Genomic DNA, 19302 nt, shown 5'->3' on the forward strand with positions numbered 1-19302 from the left:
AGGGATACTAAATAAAGAATTCTAGTATCTTGAGTTTGCTTTTTTTCCCCATATTCACTGATAAAACCTTCTTTTAAGGCAGCTGAAATGTTATAATGCTGTTCTCTGCCCTGGCCGTATCAGCAGTGCTCGAGATAAGTGCTGCTCTTGTGCCAAGTCATCCGGCGCGGTCTTTCCTAGGAACTGGGTGGCAGTGCCAGGGTCAGGAGGTTTTGCTGGGAAAAAGCTTCCGTGTGGAGCTCCGCGTCGGGGACGTGCGGCCTCCTCCGAGGTGTCCCCTTCCCCAGGTGACAGCTCGTGGGCTCTTTGCCGTGGATCTAGCAGGGAAGAGCGCGGGTCTCGCCCCGACCTGCGCTCCCGTTGGGCGTTTGCTGCTCGTCCTCTTTGTTTTGTTTTGGCAGGGAGACCAAACCCATGATGACAAGACAGGAACCCCAGAGGCTCCTTGTCTCACCCCAAGAGGCAGGGACACCAGGGCCACCTAAGTCCCCCAGCTCTGCAGCACTCCCTGCCTGTCCCCACGGGCGATATGGCCCTTGCTGAACATTAACTACTCCCTTTTTCTCCTGTATGAAAGCCAGGAGGAGGGCACGCTGCAGATCCACGCGCAGCGGGTGAGTGATGGCTCCCGCGTTGTCCTGGGAGCCCAAGCAGGGAAGCTCCTGCTGCCCGAGGGAGCCGGAGGGGGCCTTGGTTTGCGGGGCTGGCCCAGCAGGGATGGGAACAGCGGGAAAAGGCCCGGCTGGCGCTTGGATAGCGCAGGGAACTCATGGAAGAGCGGGAGGAGCGGCGGAAAGGGAGGAGACAGGTGTGCGGGGCGGACCCAGCGCGGCCCGCCCCGCTCCGCCCGTTCCGCCCGGCCCGGCCCGGCCCGGCTCGGCCCGGCTGCGCGGCCGCCTCGTCACGGGCACCATGGGGCCGCGCTGCCCCCTGGCCGCGCTGCTGCTGCTGCTGCTGCCGCCTGTGGTGCGGGGTGAGCGGGGCCGGAGGGACCGGAGGACGTGGGGATGGAGATGGGAGGGGATGGAGATGGGAATAGGATAAGGCTGGGAGCAGGGGAAGGGGATGGAGATGGGACGGGAGCGGAGATGGGGATGGGAGTGGAAGGGGGAAAGGGTAAGGCTGCGGACAAGGGTCAGGGAAACGGTATGAGGATGAGGGGAACGTGGGGAAGGTTCTGGAGCTGGGAATGCCAGAAGAAGGGATTCGGGGATGGCGCTGAGACCAGGCGCTGCAGCCAGGCGGCACCTGGGCTTGGGGACGAGTCCGTGTGGGGAAGGACAGAGACCAACGTCCCCCCGTGGCTCCGCAGGCGACTGCGGGGCGCCCCCGAGGCTCCCCTTCGCGGAGCCAGCCGGGCCCACGAACGACTCCTACAGCGCCGGCGCGTGGGTCGAGTACCGGTGCCGGCCCGGGTACACGCCGGCCAGCGGCAAGGACCTCTACACCGTGTGCCAGAACTCCACGTGGGCCTGGGACAGCGACTTCTGCATCGGTGCGTGCCCGGCCGGGCGCCGGGGTGTCCCCGCAGCCGTGTCCCACGCGCGCCCTGGGGCCCGGTGATTCCCTTTAATTACCGGCAGGCTTTACCACGTGGTGACGCAAAGGGCTGCGGTGTGAGAGCGGCCGCGTGTTTGGGCCAAAGCAAAGCGGGACAGGGAAAGGGCATCTGTCACCTCCTGGCAATGGGCGGGTGGAGGGGGTCTCTGCCCTCCCTTCGCCGCGGGAAGGGGCCTCTGTGCTGAGCTGCCTGGGTCTCACTAAGTGTGTAAATGCCCATGAATCTGTGCTCCGTTATTGCCCTTCGCTGTATGTAACTACCAGTTCCTCAGAGTTTAATGAGGATCTTAAACTTTTCTAAAAGCGTTGGTCCTTGCTAGCGAGGACGGGCAGGTCCATAAGAACCCTGAAGGGTGGTACAACCCCTCATCCCAACAGCCTGACATGCAGCTCATGCCGGTCACTTGTCCCCCAGGAAAGAACTGCGGTCCACCAGAAATACCGAATGGCAAAATTGATGAAAACGCCAATTTCCTGTTTGGAGGGATAGTTCACTTCAGCTGTAACACAGGGTGAGTGTCTGCCCGGGTCCGGGGCTGGTCCGGAGAGCTCAGGCCAGTGGGCAGCACCTGTGGGAGTGGGATACTCAGAGCCTTGGAGTGGTTTCCTTGGAAAAGAGCCAGGAGAGGAGGTTCAGAGCCATTAGAAACGATAAAACTTGTTGAATTTCCCATTTTTTCTCACTCTTTGTCTTTTTAAAGAGATTCAACCCTTTCTTTCCTTAGGTACCGACTCATTGGGGATGAAACTGCACAGTGTATCCTTGATGGCACTGACGTTGTCTGGAGTCAGATTCCGCACTGTGAAAGTAAGAGGCTGCTTTGTGGAGAGTTTGGGGAAGGGCAGGTTGCTTCCCTCTCCTGGCTCTGCAAGCTACACTACTTGTGTTGCGTTTCTCCTCGGGCAAAGGGTGCTGTTTGCTGTTACACCATTCACCCATTTCAAAACCTGGAAAACATTCAGAATTTGAAGGAGCACTCGAAACTTTCAGTTTGAAAGGGTGGCTTTTGGACATGTTCCCTGCTTTTTCTTCGGCTTTTGTTAATACCTTTTGGTCAGACAGAGATTTTTGGGGTTTGTATTTTAATGGAAACATCAGTGCATTTTTCTGCTATTTTTCCCCACAGTTATTCCCTGTGAGCCCCCTCCTGCAATTGCAAATGGACAGCTCACTGCTGATGAGGGAAGCTTTACCTTTGGCTCCACTGTTACTTACAGCTGTCACCAAAACTTTACTCTCATTGGAGAGCCCACGATTTACTGTACATCAGACGATAACTTGAATGGAAAATGGAGTGGTCCAGCCCCTGAATGCAAAGGTAAATGTTTTCTTTCTCTCCATTTTCTTTTGATTTCATTTCTCTTGCCTCTTTCATGTGAAACTCTACTTTCCAGATGGAATGACAACCATGAGAAGTTAATCTGAGTTTTAAATGATTCCCAAAAGCTTAATGTGGTGATCTCCCAAGCTATGGTCAGAGACAGGGCTTGGTTTACCAGATTCTTCTGCCCATGGAAAGCCACTTCTATAATTGAGATTGATCTAGAATAGGCAACATTTCACTGCAGAAGAGTGTGCACAGTCCCTGTAGCAGCAACCATGCTTATTTTGACTTCATATTCTAGCAAATGTAAATGAAAATGATTTACTTATTCAAAAGGTTCCAGTTCTCAAAAGCTCTTGAAAAGCCTCTCATAGAGGCAGTTCTGCTAAGAGCATTTCTCACATAATGCCGCGGTGCTGGCCCTTTCCCTCCTATAACAAATCCTCTCCTTGGCTTGATTTGTTTCCAGTGGTCCGATGTCAAAATCCAGAAGTGGAAAACGGGGAGAAGGTGTCTGGTTTTGGCCCTGTGTACACATATAAAGACGCAGTCACTTTTCAGTGTAAATCTGGTTTCCTTCTGAACGGGAGCAGTGTTGTTATTTGTGAAGCCAACAGCACGTGGCAGCCGCCCCTGCCGCTCTGCGACCCACGTAAGTACCAGTGTAGGAGCCGTTCAGTAGATGAGATCCAAACCTGCTGTGTGTTGGGTGCCCTGGAGGCTGTGCGGGGTTAAGAGCCCGTGCAGTGGAGCCCAGGGCACTAGTATATTTAGACATGAAGCTTTTGTGAACTGCAAATGACCCAAAGTGTACCGAAAGGAGAGGTGGGCCTTCCTATGCCTGATGCTATTCCTGCACCCCAGTTTGCAGACCTGCGGGCTCTGCTGAGTCCAGGTGCTTCAAACTAGGCTGGTGTTAAGCAAAGTAGCATCTCAGAAGCAGAGATGCTGCTCAAGATGCATCTTGTCTCCAGTTATGTGAGCTGTAATGCATGTAATGTTCACTAAATGCAAACTGGATCCAGGACACCGGCAACCGAAACATTTACAAGGATGTGTGCTCCCAAACAGTTGGCTTATTGTTATTGGAGACCCTCTGGGTGTTCTTCTGCAGCTACCTTTCCCTTTGCCTCCCGTTGGCAGGTTCCTGTGGTGCTCCTCCAAGCTTCACTTTTGCCGGATTAGCAGGCGCCGTGAGCAGCCAGTATGTTGTTGGAACTCAGCTGACTTACACGTGTAAACCAGGTTATGCTGCAGCAAGTGGCAAGTCTCCTGTCGTTACTTGTCTGACAAATGCAACTTGGTCTGCAGACTCCAAGTTCTGCACACGTGAGTATCCCTGTTCCTGCCCTGTCTTTACTACCAGTGGCCTTACACGCTCAAGGTGTTACTGACTCTGAAATTTTGTTCATGCCCATCTCTGTGCTGGCACACCTGGAAATTTCTTCCTGAACTCTTTAAAGTGTATGGGGGTAAATCTAGCATTTTGGTCTACTTGATAAACTTAGAACAAGGTCTGCTTGCCTTTAGGCACACATTTATCACGTGTGTATAGACCAAGTGCTTTGTTTTCTGAACAAACTGAAGAACGGCTTAGTTCTGCCTCCAAGTCCACATAACGCAGATGAATTTGCTCGTGTGTTCATACTAAGTGATCCTCAAGATGCACCTACAGTTGAGTGTAATTGCAGATCATTTTTTTCTCCTTTTAGCAAGGCGTGTTCTGAGGACAGTCAGAGGTATTGGTGAGACTGGGCCATGGAGCTTTGTATTTCTTGCTGGTTCCTATTCCCACTTGACTTCCAGAGCATAACTGCTGAAATAAAGCAAGCTTAGATTGTAATCACAGTTACTGAGAAACACTGAAATAATGACATGTAATATTGCCACAATAACACTGACTGATTAATATTAAAACTACTGTCGACAACGTGTGGTCTGCAAAAACTTTGGACCTTTCTTGGTAATACAGACAAAATTGCTCTTAGCAAGACACCTCATACAGGTATTGGAAGAGCTCTTGCAGTGCTGCAGGAATGGCATATCCTCTCGCATATTGTGTGCTGCATGTTTGCTTTGTGATAGGAGTCTTATTTAGCTCCTTATTTAGGTTTATTGGTTTAAGAACCTGCCTTTTCCAGGCATGCGCTGAGCCGGGCGCGAGCCGCGCGGTGCCTGGCACCGGTTGCTGCCGTCTCCGTTGTTCCTTGCCAGGCTGCAGCGCAGGCTCCTCCGCTGGGGAGCGGGGCAGGGTCCTCCCCAGGGTCTCAGGGCCGCTGGGTTTTGGCACAGGGACCAACCTGGCCGTGGTCTTAGTCTCGGTCGTGTCAGTCTGATTAAGAGCCATCACTTGGCATCACTCTTTGAAGACAAATGAAGTAATTCCCATGTCGGTTTCTTTTCCTCCAGGACAGCAATGTTCTACTCCCCAAATAAAGGATGGGAAAGTATTAGGAGACAGTTTCGAGTTTGAGGCAACGGTGACGTTCACCTGTAATCCTGGGTGAGTGGATGGCTACCTAAAAGGGACAGAGCTGAAGGCTGGGAGCGGTGATCAGGATGCACTTCATGGACAAGCAGAACCTCTGCCCACCGGGTCCCAGTACAAGTGCCCAGGAAAACTGTTCTGTCCCCAGGGAGACCAGCGAGTGTGGCAATTTGCGGGTGATTTGGAACACACCGAGCCGCTTCGGCGCATGGGTGGGATACAGCTCTTCTGAGCTCTGGGAGGTCACCAGCACCCCAGACAATGTTCGACAGAAGCCCGGGAAGCTGTCCCAGGTCTGGGGGTTTAAGCGAATGCGCTTCAATCCTTTACCAAGAAAAGGAGGCAGTGGTTCCTTCTCTCCTAGACTGGGGGTTATTCCTGTGCCTCCTACCAAGACCCCGGTGAGGTATCCCTCCTGCTAAAGCTTCAGGAAATTTAGACCCTTCCCTGATGGACAGGGCAGGGCAGCCCTTGTTTGCTGCTTTACAATAGCTTTTGGTGGTCCAGATACTGTTTCACTGCAGGAGCAACTTCTGTTCTTGTATCCATGCCATGGTAGCAGAGAGGACAAAGAACCCTTTCTGGGCAGTTTTATGAAAATTGTAAAACTTTCTCTTTTTCTTCAGGTTTAAATTAAATGGGCCATCTTCTGCCACATGTGAAATTTCAGGAAATGGAGTTGGCTGGAATAAGGCATTTCCAACCTGTGAAAGTAAGAGGAACTGTGCCCAGAGCTACAAAGATAATGGTTGGAGCTCTTGGGGTGTAGCTGCTTTGCTGGGGAGCTTGGTCTGTTCTTACTTGTGCTTGGAGCTGCTGTAAAATTCAAATTTCAATACTAGCTTGTTCTGTGAGCTGGAATATTCTGTGCAATTCAAAAGTCATGCTGACAAACTGGAGGGAGCCAGAGAAGAGCAGCGCAAAGCAGTCTGATTAGGTGTTTCAGTGGCCTGTTTCATGGAGAGGTATCGTGGAGCTGTGGCTCATAGGCAGTGGTTGAGTCCAGTATTAAGCAAGAAAGCCAGAAGTGTTTTCAGGTGTTTCTAGATGTGTTTCAGTTGGCTGTACCTCCTTCCCACACCCCTGAGCTGCCTTTTCAGTTAGGCAAGTGCTCAGACACTCGGTGCTGTTCCTCCTGTAGGAGAGCCCCTCAGTGTTTCCTGTGGACCACCTCCGACGATTGACCATGGGATGCACAACGGCGGAGGGGAAAGCAGCTTTCCTTATGGCTCTGTTGTGGACTATAAATGTCATGACGGCTTCACCCTTATTGGGAAAGCCTCTATCCACTGTACAGTGGAAGATGAATCTCATGGAGTCTGGAGCAAGCCTACTCCTCAATGCAGAGGTGACTGTCTCCTCTATCTATCTTGCAGTCTCTTCTTTCTTGGGAAAATCTATGCTTCTGCTTCTTTTGCACATCCTCAAATGACATATTCACTTAAGGAATAAGCCTCCAAAACTTCCTGAAACAGCCTGCATGTGCTTAGTGAGTGTTCAGTTTCACATTTTGCTCCCTTCTTTTCCAGGTGCAGCTAACAAGATCATTGCTGGTGAGTAATAAAAATTCCTGAGTCTCATGCATGGGCGATGCACGACTGATCTGTCATGCTGTCCAGTGCTCGTACTAAACGTGTATCGTAATGACAGCAAATGCCACCCATAGCAGTGTGAGCGACTGTTCTCCAGCTGCCTGCGCTTCCCCTCTTGCTCACAACAGCCCCTGGAAGCAGCAGAAAGTGTTGGCTGCTGTGCTGTGAGCATTATTGAGTTGATAGCATCACGGTGTTCTCTGAAGTCCCTCTTAACCACACTGCCTGCCCCATTTTAAGTTATTGTCTCATAAGAAATTATGTACATTCTGCTTAAGCCTGGAATAGGCCTATGAGCTTTCCACACTTGTCATATTTATATTTTTGCTGTTTTATGATCATCCTTTGAAAAGAGGAGAAAATGCTAAAGGTACTGTCTGTGTGGGAGTGGGGAGGCAAAGAGTAAACAAATATATTTGGAGTGAAGACTGAAGTTTCTTGTTTGTTTCTTGTAGGAATCCTGCCCCTCCTCCTGGCAATCCTGGTTTTTAACTTCTAGTTTATGAAGAAGCAACTGGAAGAGTCAGGGTGACCCCTCGGAGAACACTGGACTGTAGATGTGTCAGACTTGTTCACACTGATCTCAGGGTTTTGGATTTCACTCTTATGAGACAGGACTAGAGGTAGTAATCTGTGAACTTTAGATGAAAAAATGTCATTGATCCTCTATCATCCTGCCTGGGAACTGCTTGTGCTTTGGGTTGCAGGTATAATAGCTGCATCTTGTGTCGAGCATACAGCACTTTGCATATGTGGCCTCTGCTGGACAGTTCCTGGCCACCCAGATGAAACTACGATTCAGAAATCAAGTGCAGTTATCCCCCTGTGAAGCTGTGATGATACCAAAGACCTTCGTCCTGCAATATTGTAGAGTCATGAAAACAGAGCTCTTTGGGTACCACCATGTTTTGTTTTTCACCTCCACTAAGGTAGTGTTGTCTGGTCCTAATTGGGATTTGCAAGTGTCTTAAGTGTCCTGAAGAGCAAAATGATGCTGCTAAGAGAGTTAACAGAGACTGTTCCTGTGAGTGATACACTCTTGAGAAAATCAAGGTTGATGTCTGACTGGTGTTTCCTGCTGACATTCTGTAGGTACTGAGAGACCTGAGGATAGTCACACAGAAGTGTTTGCTCCAGTTTTCACTTCAGGGCAAACCCGAGCTGCTGTGCAAATAGTAATCCATCTAAATTGGTATTTCACTGGAGAAAAATATTTAAATGTCTTATTTAAGAGGACTACTATTCTGAATCTTCCTGTTGGTACTAAAGCTAATCTTGTGGTCTCCTTATCTTATCAAAGCTTTTCTCTTCCTGCTTTGCTGAAGGCTTCTTGCCTCTTCAGTGACTCAACTCTTCCTAGGAAGTGGCTGAGGAGGTTGCTGGGCTGAGGTGACAGGACGGGCGTTTCACGGTGTCAGTGGGGCTTGTCCACGGGCACGTGCTCAGGCTGTGGAAACGTCCTGGCAGCCCAGCGTGGGCAGTGGCTTTGCAGGTGCCCCCAGACTCCAGAAAGTCGCCTTGTTTGGACTTTTTGCTTTCTGCTGCTGTGCTTCCTGACTGGTAGGAAGCCAGTGTCTTCATGTACACTAGAGAGGAGTTTGCTGGTTTGGAGAGGGTGGTGCAAGGGGCTACACGTGGGCAGAGGAGGAGTGTGGACCCTCGTGCGGGAAAGGGCCTGAGAGCAGCTCAGCTCTGCGGGCTCCTCTTGGCCACTGTGAAGTTGAGGGAGCAAAACCTCTTTTGGAGGCCAGCCGTGCTGGTGGCTCGGGGATGTCCCCCGGTGCGGTGCTGCGGGCAGCGGTGCCGCGCGGGGAGCTCTTGGTGTGGCGTGTTGAGCGGACGTGGGTGCTGCCATGCAGAAAGCCAAACCCTTTGTGCAGTCACCCATGGTGATCTCAGCACCTGCATCTTCTGCGCATTTTGCTTTTGTCCTGGCAGAACTGGTCTAGTGACGTGTTGTATTGAGGATGGGTTGAGATGGGCGTAGGATGTAGATGAGTAAGAAATGAGTGAGAAAGCGTGCTAAAATAAGGTGTGCCATCTCCTCCCTTCCTGCTTGACTCGGGCTTTGTAGGTGCCACAGGGACGGCTCAAGTGACAAGGCCTCCCTCGCCATGCATCATTCCCTTGATTTGCAGGAATTCCCTTGTTTCATTGGCTGATAGCGGGTCCTGGCAATGGCAGTGCTGTCTTCCCTGGTCTTAGCAGCACCAAGGTCAATGATCAGCGGGTTAAGCTGCCCATCTGCTGGCTTGGTGCCGGCGGAGCCGCAGCGTCCGTACAGCGCGTACCGCTGCCCCCTGCGCGGTTCTGCATTCGACCCAGCGCGTTCCCCCTAACGGGAACTTGCCCCTAACTACAGAGGAAACGCATGTGCCGTAGTTCTGACCGACTGTCCTTGCGGTGCCACAAAATAACTCTTTTCGGAAATTAGTCTCAAGAAACAGGAATTTGCAATTTTTCATTTTTTTTTAATTTTTATTTTTAATAAGGCAAGTGAATGACTAGATGAACCGAACATAAATTCAAAGCCTAGTAGCTTAGGGCTAGATTCTGTTTTGTTATCTTAATCCTACAAAGTCACCATCCCTACTGTATAACTGAGTGATTTTTCTTTTTCTGACTGAGTTGACTTGTCTTTCGGGCTGCACTGAACTGATCCGTTCGTGTCCCCACGTTGGTAGCCACAATACTGTGATGGAGCTTCTCACTGCGGAGGTTACCTGCCGGTGAAAGCATGTGAAAGTGTGGCCCACAACTGCGAATAATTTGCACAAAATATCGCTTTGTACAATGTGACTGCAATGAATCAAATTAAATTATGAGGTTTAAAGGCTGTTTGCTTCACGCTTGTTCCTGGAGAAACAACGGTTGGGAGGGATCTTGGTGGAAGGTTTTGGGAGTGCTGTGGCTATGCACGGTGGCCATGAGGAGGGAAACGCTGTCAACATCCCCTTCCTCTACCCTGCCAGCTGCTTCCCAGGAGGGAAGAGCTGGTGGTTTGGGGAAGAGCCCCCACAGGGACCACTTCCCGCTCGGCTGCGCGCCCTCGCCTCATGGCGCCTCTTCCCCCCCTCACCTCATGGCGCCTCTTCCCCCACCACCTCATGACGCCTCTTCCCCCCTCGCCCACCTCATGGTGCCTCTTCCCCCCTCGCCTCATGACCCCTCTTTCCCCCTCGCCCACCTCATGGTGCCTCTTCCCCCCGTTGCCTCATGACGCCTCTTCCCCCCTTGCCCACCTCATGGTGCCTCTTCCCCCTCACCCGCCTCATGGCGCCTCTTCCCCCTCGCCGCTGGCTCCTGTGCAGCAGTGACGCTGGTGGGAAGCCCCTTGCTGTGCCGTCACCGTCACCTGCAGCTCCTTCCGCAGGCAGGGGGAAGCCGGTGCCCATATCTGCCCGCCGCCCCCGGGGGCGGCCGCAGTTGCTGCCTCGGGTGCTGGGGGCCGTGCATGGCGCTCGCCGGTGCCCGCCGCCTCCTGGGCGCCTTGGCTCTGCTCATGGCCGCCCGGGCGCAGGCACAAGGTAAGCAGGGGACGTGGCGGGTCAGGGGGACTCAACACCTTTGCATCATCTAGAGTGAGCCAAGCAGGCATTTCAAATAACTTAATTCTGCGTGGGAATCTCCCAAAAAGGCTCCTCGTGGATAGCGATGTGCAGGTGGAAAGGGGTGGCTTGTGTGAAGAAAGATGCATTGTCCCCAATCAAATCATTGTAGAAAGATTAAGTTGCATTTCCTTCTGCAATGCTTATTTTTACGCGCTTGCCCCCACCCTGCTGGCACGTTGGTCCGAGACGTCGCCTCCCGTCACTCGAGCCGCCTGTTTTGCGTTCTTTCTGCATTCTTGTGCCTGGTGCAAATATTTACCTAGTGCTGCTGCTCTGCTCGCACTGACTCTCTCATTCCTGCAGGCATCCAGTGCACCCAACCTCCGGATATTCCCCACGGGAGGCACACGGGCAGGTTCATGAACACGTTCCCCCAGGGATCGGTCGTCACCTACACGTGCGACTGGGGCTATGCCCGCGTTGGCGAGGCCTCCATCCACTGCACGACGAAGGACGGGCGGACGGGCGTGTGGAGCGGGCCCCTGCCACAGTGCAGCCTCGGTACGTACGGTGCCATCCCCCGGCTCGGCTCCTTCTCGTGCCGGTCCCTCCTCATAAGAGCCCTTGAGAGCATAGCTAGCTTTTACTCCTGGCCAAATCCTCCCAGTGTTTCCCTGGCAAAGATCAGATGAAGATGAGTGGTGCTACAGCAAGGCGGCAGGTCACACTGGCACCAGGTGTGTTCAAGCACTCTTGGCCCTTGAGGGGGAAGCAGCGAGGTCTGGAGGGCCTTTTGGTGCCACCCGATGATAACAGATCCCGTGTCCCCACTCTGCCCGCTGGGGAAGCGGCTGGGATCACCCTGCAGCCTGGTAGAGCCATCCCAGCTCAGGCTGCTGGTGTGGGACAAGCGAAGGACGGAGCTCTTCCCCAGGGATCTCACCATTCAACAAGTGACAGGGAAACCTTCATGGGTATGACAGGCTCGAGAGCTGTGTAGCTAAATGCTGGTATTTCTCTCCCTTTTCCAGATGCTCGATGCCCATTCCCACACATCCAGAATGGGAGGAGATTGCCCCCGGCTCGCCAGGTCTACAGGAGCGGGGATACCGTGAGCTTTGCGTGCAGTCCAGGCTACACCATCCAGGGCTCCCGTGCAGCCACGTGTGGAGCTGATTTCAGGTGGAGTCCACCTCTGCCAATCTGCAAAAAGGGCAAGTGTCCCAGGATAGGGGTGTGAACGGTAACGACTGCGGGCGAAAAGCTCCCTCTTGTGTCTTCTCAAATTCAGCGGGATCTGGCCTTGCTTCTCATCTTGAATCAATGCACTTCCAGGGAGACACAATCAGCTCAAAAGTAGCTTACTGCTAGGATGGGAAATGAGGCTAAGTGTAGTCTGCTCTGTCCCTGGCTTCGAGAGGGATGTGAAGATACTAAGATCCCAGCTGATCTCCTTGTGCGCTGTGGTCTTTGTGTTCCCCATGCTACAGCAGGAGGCTGCAAATCCTCTAACATGCAAACGATGCACGGGCCAGCTGCGGGGAAGTGTCTGCTTCCCGCTGGGGAATTTGCTGATTCTGCTTAAAGCCCAAAGTGGGACACTTTCATTTCCCTGTTTGCTTCCTGCTAGCAGCTTCCGTGACCTGAAATGGGAACAGGAAGCAATCACAACTTCTCACTCCCATTGCTTTTTTGTGTTCACATGTAAGCTTTTATGTCAGGAAATATTTGCATTATTAGTAATTCCCTCCAGTTACAATGCGATAAATAATCTTATGGTGTGACTGAGCTTTTCTGTTAACTAATACATTGGCACAAGAAATAGAACAAACAGTTCTGATAACATGCAAAATGGTACACAGCTAATTGAGCAATGTCTGTTCCCTTCGCAGAGGTGAAGTGTCCTCGGGCACCCAACATTGCCAACGGGCAGCACAGTGGCCAGGCCTCAGACTCTTTTCCCCGCGGCACGATGGTGACCTACAGCTGCAGGGAAGGCTACGCCATGGTGGGGAACTCGTCCATCAACTGCACGGACACCGGGCGCTGGAGCCGGCCCCTTCCCCGCTGCGAAGGTGGGTTCATGGCCATCGCAGGGCCGGGGGGCAGCGCTTTGCACCTGGGTGTCAGCAGAGCACGGAAACGCTTCTGGGAGCGATGGGAAGGGATGAGGCTGAGTGTGCTGCTGGCCTACCCGTGCACGGGCATTTAAAGGATGTTATGTTCCATGTTCCCACGTTCCCTGCAGCCATCGGATGCGAGAGCCCCACAGTTCAGAACGGGGCAGTTCACGGCTGGCAGACGACCTACAAAGCTGGAGAGACTCTTCATTTTGTCTGTGAAGATGGTTACGCCTCCGAGGACACCTACGAGGCCCGGTGCCAAGTGGGGGGCGCGTGGGACCCCCCGGTGCTCAGCTGCACCCGCAGTGAGTGCCGCTGCTCTCCTTGTTGCTGGGGCCGGGCAGACCCGAGGTGCCACCACGAGCCCTCCTGGGTGGCTCTGCCCCCACCTGCTCGTGGCCGGGTGCTCCTGGCCTTGCACCAGCACCTCAGCCTACGTGTTCAGCCCCTTCCCCTTTCCTGCTATTCTCTTGCTTCATTGGAGACACTGTCCCTCTCTGTTACAGTCCGCCCGTGCCCCATGCCTCCCAGGATTGCTAACGGCCATCACGACGGCCTGGACATGGCGTTTTTCACCATGGGAATGTCCGTGGCGTACACCTGCGATCCCGGCTACTACCTCGTTGGGAACGCGGTCGCTCGCTGCAGAGCCTCTGGGAACTGGAGCCTCCCCACGCCCCGCTGCGAAGGTGGGTCCATGGTCTCCAACCTCCCCCTGAACCCAGCAGCTCCCAGCGCAGCAGGCAGCACAGCAGAGAAGTCAACCATTGCAATTAGGACCCTCAGTGGGGGATCTGAGTCCTGCAGTCAATAGTCCTGCAGTTTTATAAAACATAAAGGACAAGCTTATAGTTGTGAGCAGGAGCCAGGTAACTTTATATGCAGGCTTTATCAGTGCAGCACTTTCAGTGTGAGGAGCCATGTGCCAGGGGCCAAGAGTCCCTTCCGTGTCTTCCATTTTCATGTTTCCGAGGTCAGAGAAACGTAGCTCTCCGGGTGTTGGGCACTTGCTGCCTTCCCACCTGCCCGGCCTGCTCTGGTGAGTGCCGGCTGGTCCCTGCTGTGGTGCAGCTCAATAATTCAAAGTATTGTGTGTGAATGCCTGCTACTGACTCCTAAAGCCAGCAAATCATTTGATTTGAGACCAAATGCAAAGGAGTCTCCAAAATTAGGTCCCTCCACAAGGTGCTCCAGCACCAGCTTGGCATTAGCGAGCCCAAGAAGCAACCCATCTGGAGATGCGTTGCTGCAAGGCAGCTGTTGCTGTGCTCCGAGACGCAGCCTTCCAGGTAGGAACTGCTACATTTTGTGAACGGATTCAACATTCTTTCTCCAGAGAAGTCAGAGGAGTCCTGGGGCACCACGAAGCTGGCTATTAAGTGGTAGACGCAGACAGTACCATGGATAGACCCCCTGCATCCCCTTCCAGCTTCTCCACTGTTTTTTGCTTCTTATGTGACTGAGTTGTGTTTTTGACTTGGGTCTCACCTCTTCCAAGCATTCTCCTGACCCTTTGCCTCCCTTTCCAGAGGTGAAGTGTCCTCGGGCACCCAACATTGCCAACGGGCAGCACAGTGGCCAGGCCTCAGACTCTTTTCCCCGCGGCACGATGGTGACCTACAGCTGCAGGGAAGGCTACGCCATGGTGGGGAACTCGTCCATCAACTGCACGGACACCGGGCGCTGGAGCCGGCCCCTTCCCCGCTGCGAAGGTGGGTTCATGGCCATCGCAGGGCCGGGGGGCAGCGCTTTGCACCTGGGTGTCAGCAGAGCACAGAAACGCTTCTGGGAGCGACGGGAAGGGATGAGGCTGAGTGTGCTGCTGGCCTACCCGTGCACGGGCATTTAAAGGATGTTATGTTCCATGTTCCACGTTCCCTGCAGCCATCGGATGCGAGAGCCCCACAGTTCAGAACGGGGCAGTTCACGGCTGGCAGACGACCTACAAAGCTGGAGAGACTCTTCATTTTGTCTGTGAAGATGGTTACGCCCCCGAGGACACCTACGAGGCCCGGTGCCAAGTGGGGGGCGCGTGGGACCCCCCGGTGCTCAGCTGCACCCGCAGTGAGTGCCGCTGCTCTCCTTGTTGCTGGGGCCGGGCAGACCCGAGGTGCCACCACGAGCCCTCCTGTGTGGCTCTGTCCCCACCTGCTCGTGGCCAGGTGCTCCTGGCCTTGCGCCAGCACCTCAGCCTACGTGTTCAGCCCCTTCCCCTTTCCTGCTGTTCTCTTGCTTCGTTGGAGACACTGTCCCTCTCTGTTACAGTCCGACCGTGCCCCATGCCTCCCAGGATTGCTAACGGCCATCACGACGGCCTGGACATGGCGTTTTTCACCATGGGAATGTCCGTGGCGTACACCTGCGATCCCGGCTACTACCTCGTTGGGAACGCGGTCGCTCGCTGCAGAGCCTCTGGGAACTGGAGCCTCCCCACGCCCCGCTGCGAAGGTGGGTCCATGGTCTCCAACCTCCCCCTGAACCCAGCAGCTCCCAGCGCAGGAGGAAAAGCTGCCCATTGCAACTGGGTCTGTAGAGCTCGTTAATGCCTTTTAATGTGTGGCCTAGCCCAAATTAATTTTGAGCTCTTCCACTGTGAAGAGGGGACTGGGAAAGTTGATAGAAATGTCATGTAGAACTTGTTGCTTGCAGTAATGACATCCGCTAGTAGTTTGTTTGTTTGTTTTTTAACTGCTTTTGCACATTCGTTCTGCACATCTTCATTTTCAGTGACTGTCTGCATAAATCCAAACATAAAGAATGGAAGGAAAGTTGATGGTCAAGGACTTATCTATGGACCTGGGCAATCGATTACGTTTCAGTGTCATGATGGCTACAACATGCAAGGAAGTGCTAAAATCTACTGCCAGAAGGATGGCACCTGGGATCCTCCTGTTCCCGTGTGTGGTACAGGTGAACCTTCACCAAGCCTTCCCCAGAAGCATACACTTCTAGGTACATCATGGCATTTGTGGGCTCTGTTATTTTATGTCCTCTGCTCTGACTATTTAAAAAAATGGTTAAATTCTATATTTTTTTTTTGTCAAGCAAGTGGAAGACGCAAGTATATCCTGGGAACAAGCTGCCATCAGAAACAGGACTAAATGCTGTAGAAAAAAAAAGATATTTCATCTGTATTAATCAAAATGATACAAGACCAAGCACTTTCTTGATAACAGTGTTTCTTTCTGCACCTGCATCTGGTTTGCTTGTCCCGCCAAAGCAAAGTGCTAATTCTCTTCTGTGTTTCCTTTCTTGATAGGTGGTGGTTGTGGTGCTCCTACAAGGTTGTTCTTTGCAGAGCTAAGTGAGGAGCATAAAAATGACATTGACTTTCCTGTTGGGAAGACTGTGAGATACATTTGCCGACCTGGATATGCTAAACACCCAAGAATGTCACCTACTATTACATGCCTTGACAGTGGAGTGTGGTCAGAAGCACTAGAGTTCTGTAAAAGTGAATAGCTCCATTGATTTGGTGTCTCTTGTTCAAGAAGGAATTAGGCATATCTGTCCACGCTACAAAAAACTTAGCATTATTTTCTTCTTGAAGCAGTATGTGACTAGTAAAGCCATGTAACTTTGTTATTTAAAACCCACATGGTGGATAAGTGGAAATGAGGACAGATTATTGGGGTAGTAATTGTATTTGTTGTACCATGGTGTATATAAAAGCCTAAAATTAGTTTTGTTCTCCTACAGGGAAACAGTGCAGTCATCCTGGTGAACCTGAGAATGGCAAGATTAGTTTCTTAACCGACCTCCTATTTGGGTCAACAGTGAATTACAGCTGTGAAGAAGGGTAAGTGCAAGGTTGCAGACCTATTTTTTGCTGCTACTTAAAACTGCAAAGAAAGATGCACTTGGTAAGTCTCTGTTTTTCCCTTGTATTCATTCCTTCCCTTAAAATGGATTTGGCTCCTGTATAGAGTGCTTTATGTATATGAACAGATAAGGTGTTTTCTCTTGTGTACATATGTGTATGTACTGTCAAACTGGCAAGGGGGTGCTGAACTCGGAAGGGAGATTCTCCCATGAGGTTTGACGTCAGCAAGGCGTCAGCAGGGCTGCTCGGGCTGTCATGGGTGGTGAGAAGGAGATAACTGGGGTTGAAATGACCTGGAATGAATGTTAAATCCTTCTAACACCAGGCACAGGTTAATTGGGCCGTCTAGCAGGCGATGTGAGATTGCTGGCACGGCGCGTGTTGAATGGAGTGGCAGCCTTCCCATTTGTCAGCGTAAGTAGCTTACAGCTCTAGGTACATTTGGGTATTTAAAGTATACACCAGATTTTGCTGGTGTATATTAACCTAAAATGTGCCACAGAAATTACTCACTGTGTGCAGATGAAATATCAATATTTTACACAGTTGACACAAAAGGATTATTTGCTTTTTTACTTTGAAAGAGTAGATAAAGTATGTAGATACATCCTTCATAGTGGTTTGTCCTATTGTGTCAGCTTTCTGACTAGCATGCTATTGCTGGCTAGGGGAACGGGATCCAGATGCCTATAAGGTATCACCTAGGTTAGTTCACCACAGTTTTCCATCCCTAGGGCAAGTATTTATGCCCCAAAGCGGGGGGACTGCAGACACTTTAGTGCCATTGCTGAACTGAGGAGCCTTGTTCTGCATCTCTGCAGGAATTCCCTGCGAGCCTCCTCCAGACATTCCCCACGGGAAGCACACGGGCCGGCTGCTGGACGAGTTCTACTTCGGCACGTCTGTCACGTACACGTGCGAGCCGGGTTACCCGCTGCGCGGCGAGGCCTCCCTGCACTGCACCACGCGGGACGGGCACAACGGCGAGTGGAGCAGCCCGCCGCCGCGCTGCGGAGGTAGGAGACCCTCAGCACAATCCTCCCTGTCTGCAGGAAAATGATTTTCAGACCTAAGTCTAAATGCGATTGCAATCGCAAGAGGCTTCTTCACAGCTGCATTGCTCTGCACAGCCTCTGCTCTGAGATCCTGCACTTCTTTCCGGACTTCTTGTCAAAACTTGCACCTTTGTATCAAACGAGATGTTCTGTTTTTACTTTTTCTTCATGCTGCTGTGGATGTTGATAGGATTTTCCTTCTCTCTTCAGCATTGGCGTGCCCAGCCCCTCCTGCCATCTCCAACGGGCAGCACAGCGGGCAGCCTGGGCAGACTTTCAGCCCTGGAGCATCTGTTAATTACCACTGTGACCGTGGCTACGCTCTGGTCGGGGACGCACGGCTTAACTGCACTGCAAATGCCACCTGGAGCCTCCCCATCCCTCGCTGTGAAGGTCCCTATGCCCTTCCTGAGCTGCTGGTTTTTCCTTGCTGTGCTACCACGTCTGTGGGACAGGGGAGCCTCTGGGGAAGCACAGACAGAGCAAATTGGTTTCAAGAAATCAGCACGATTCACTTTTGCTTTGGAGATCAGTCTATTTGTGAATTATCACTGGTGTGAAAGAAACGTTGCTTGTTTGAGCAGAGCACTGTACCTCCATATAACTGATGTGTAGGCCTCAGGGATACAACAAATAGTTTAAAAAGAACTCATGCTTTAATGTAATCAGAATCTCATTGGTTCTATATGAGTTTATAGGCTCCTTTAAGATGAGAAGGGATGCTTTGGGCAGGACTGAAAATGGCATTTGTATAGAAAACGTGTAGAGGGTGGAAATTATTTGTGGAAATAAAGAAAGTCCTAACAAGCCTAGTTAGGGCTTGAAAAAGTGAAGCAGGTAAATGGAAGGTTGTTTAAGATAATTTTTCTATTACAATTTACTGCCTGCGTTTTGTCTGACATCTCTTCTCTTTCTCGTTAGCTGGCTGTAACGCACCTCCAAGGCTGGTGTTTGCTGAGCTCAAGGAGGAGTTGAGCAATCAGGCTGTGTTCGCAGTGGGGAGGGCAGTGGAATATGTGTGTCGGCCTGGATATGCCAAACACCCAGGAATGCAGCCCGCTGTCACGTGTCTCCAAAACAGGACATGGTCTGCAGCACCGGAGTTCTGCAAAAGTATGTGCTGAAAACCCCAGCGTCTTGAGCTGGGGTTGGTTTTTAACACTCTTTGAGTGTAAATCCCTCTAACTCTGCAGGTTTCTTTACTTTCTACAGTCTTTTCTCTATGTTAGGATTCTTGGGATAAGATTTCACTGCACCATGCTGTTGAACAGGAGAGGTCTAATGTTAATTGATGTCCCCTTCTAGGGAAGCAATGTCCTAACCCAGAGGTACCGGAGAACGGCAGAGTTGAAATTCTGACTGACCTCCTCTTTGGGTCAAAAGTGAATTACAGTTGTGAAGAAGGGTAAGTCTAATGATTAGCTAATTTCAGCTGCCAAGTGCAAGCTTAGGAGATCTTAAGTGTCAAAACAGTTTTACACTAAGGAACTTAGTTTCTAGGAGAGAAGTGTGGGTTCTACTCACAATCCCTCTGTGCAACCACAGGCACAAGTTGATCGGACCTTCTCAGAGGAGATGTGAGGTCTCTGGCACACGTGTTTTATGGAGTGGGGAGGTTCCTGTTTGCCGGGGTAAGTAGGTCGCCACAAACAGTTATTGGAGTTTGCTTACCCCAGTGTTTTTAGAGAAAGCAGCTCATCATTCAAACCAAAAATTTTGCTGCCCAACATTTCTCATGTGCAGTCAGGGAAGCAGCAGCAGTGCAGTGAAACTGCTGAGGGATGA

At 51.7% G+C, this 19302-nt stretch overlaps 1 protein-coding gene across 1 annotated transcript in view; it reads left to right on the plus strand.

The window, feature by feature from the left end:
* Window positions 1-19302, plus strand: part of CR1 (complement C3b/C4b receptor 1 (Knops blood group)) — a 59195-nt gene that overhangs the window by 27912 nt on the left and 11981 nt on the right. The window contains 25 exon segments of the mRNA XM_088526927.1: window positions 1313-1495; window positions 1976-2062; window positions 2286-2368; window positions 2660-2879; window positions 3355-3537; window positions 4029-4214; window positions 5295-5388; window positions 6000-6085; window positions 6515-6721; window positions 6903-6926; window positions 10880-11077; window positions 12409-12591; window positions 12765-12944; window positions 13146-13328; window positions 14169-14351; window positions 14524-14703; window positions 14905-15087; window positions 15367-15591; window positions 15899-16093; window positions 16339-16438; window positions 16788-16876; window positions 17284-17478; window positions 18439-18630; window positions 18823-18922; window positions 19063-19148. Coding sequence (XP_088383053.1) covers window positions 1313-1495; window positions 1976-2062; window positions 2286-2368; window positions 2660-2879; window positions 3355-3537; window positions 4029-4214; window positions 5295-5388; window positions 6000-6085; window positions 6515-6721; window positions 6903-6926; window positions 10880-11077; window positions 12409-12591; window positions 12765-12944; window positions 13146-13328; window positions 14169-14351; window positions 14524-14703; window positions 14905-15087; window positions 15367-15591; window positions 15899-16093; window positions 16339-16438; window positions 16788-16876; window positions 17284-17478; window positions 18439-18630; window positions 18823-18922; window positions 19063-19148 — 3825 coding nt within the window.

The sequence above is a fragment of the Tinamus guttatus genome, unplaced genomic scaffold (genome assembly GCF_059628265.1).
Source record: "Tinamus guttatus ecotype Peru unplaced genomic scaffold, ASM5962826v1 Tinamus_guttatus_pri_ptg000259l, whole genome shotgun sequence".
Taxonomy (NCBI): Eukaryota; Metazoa; Chordata; class Aves; order Tinamiformes; family Tinamidae; genus Tinamus; species Tinamus guttatus.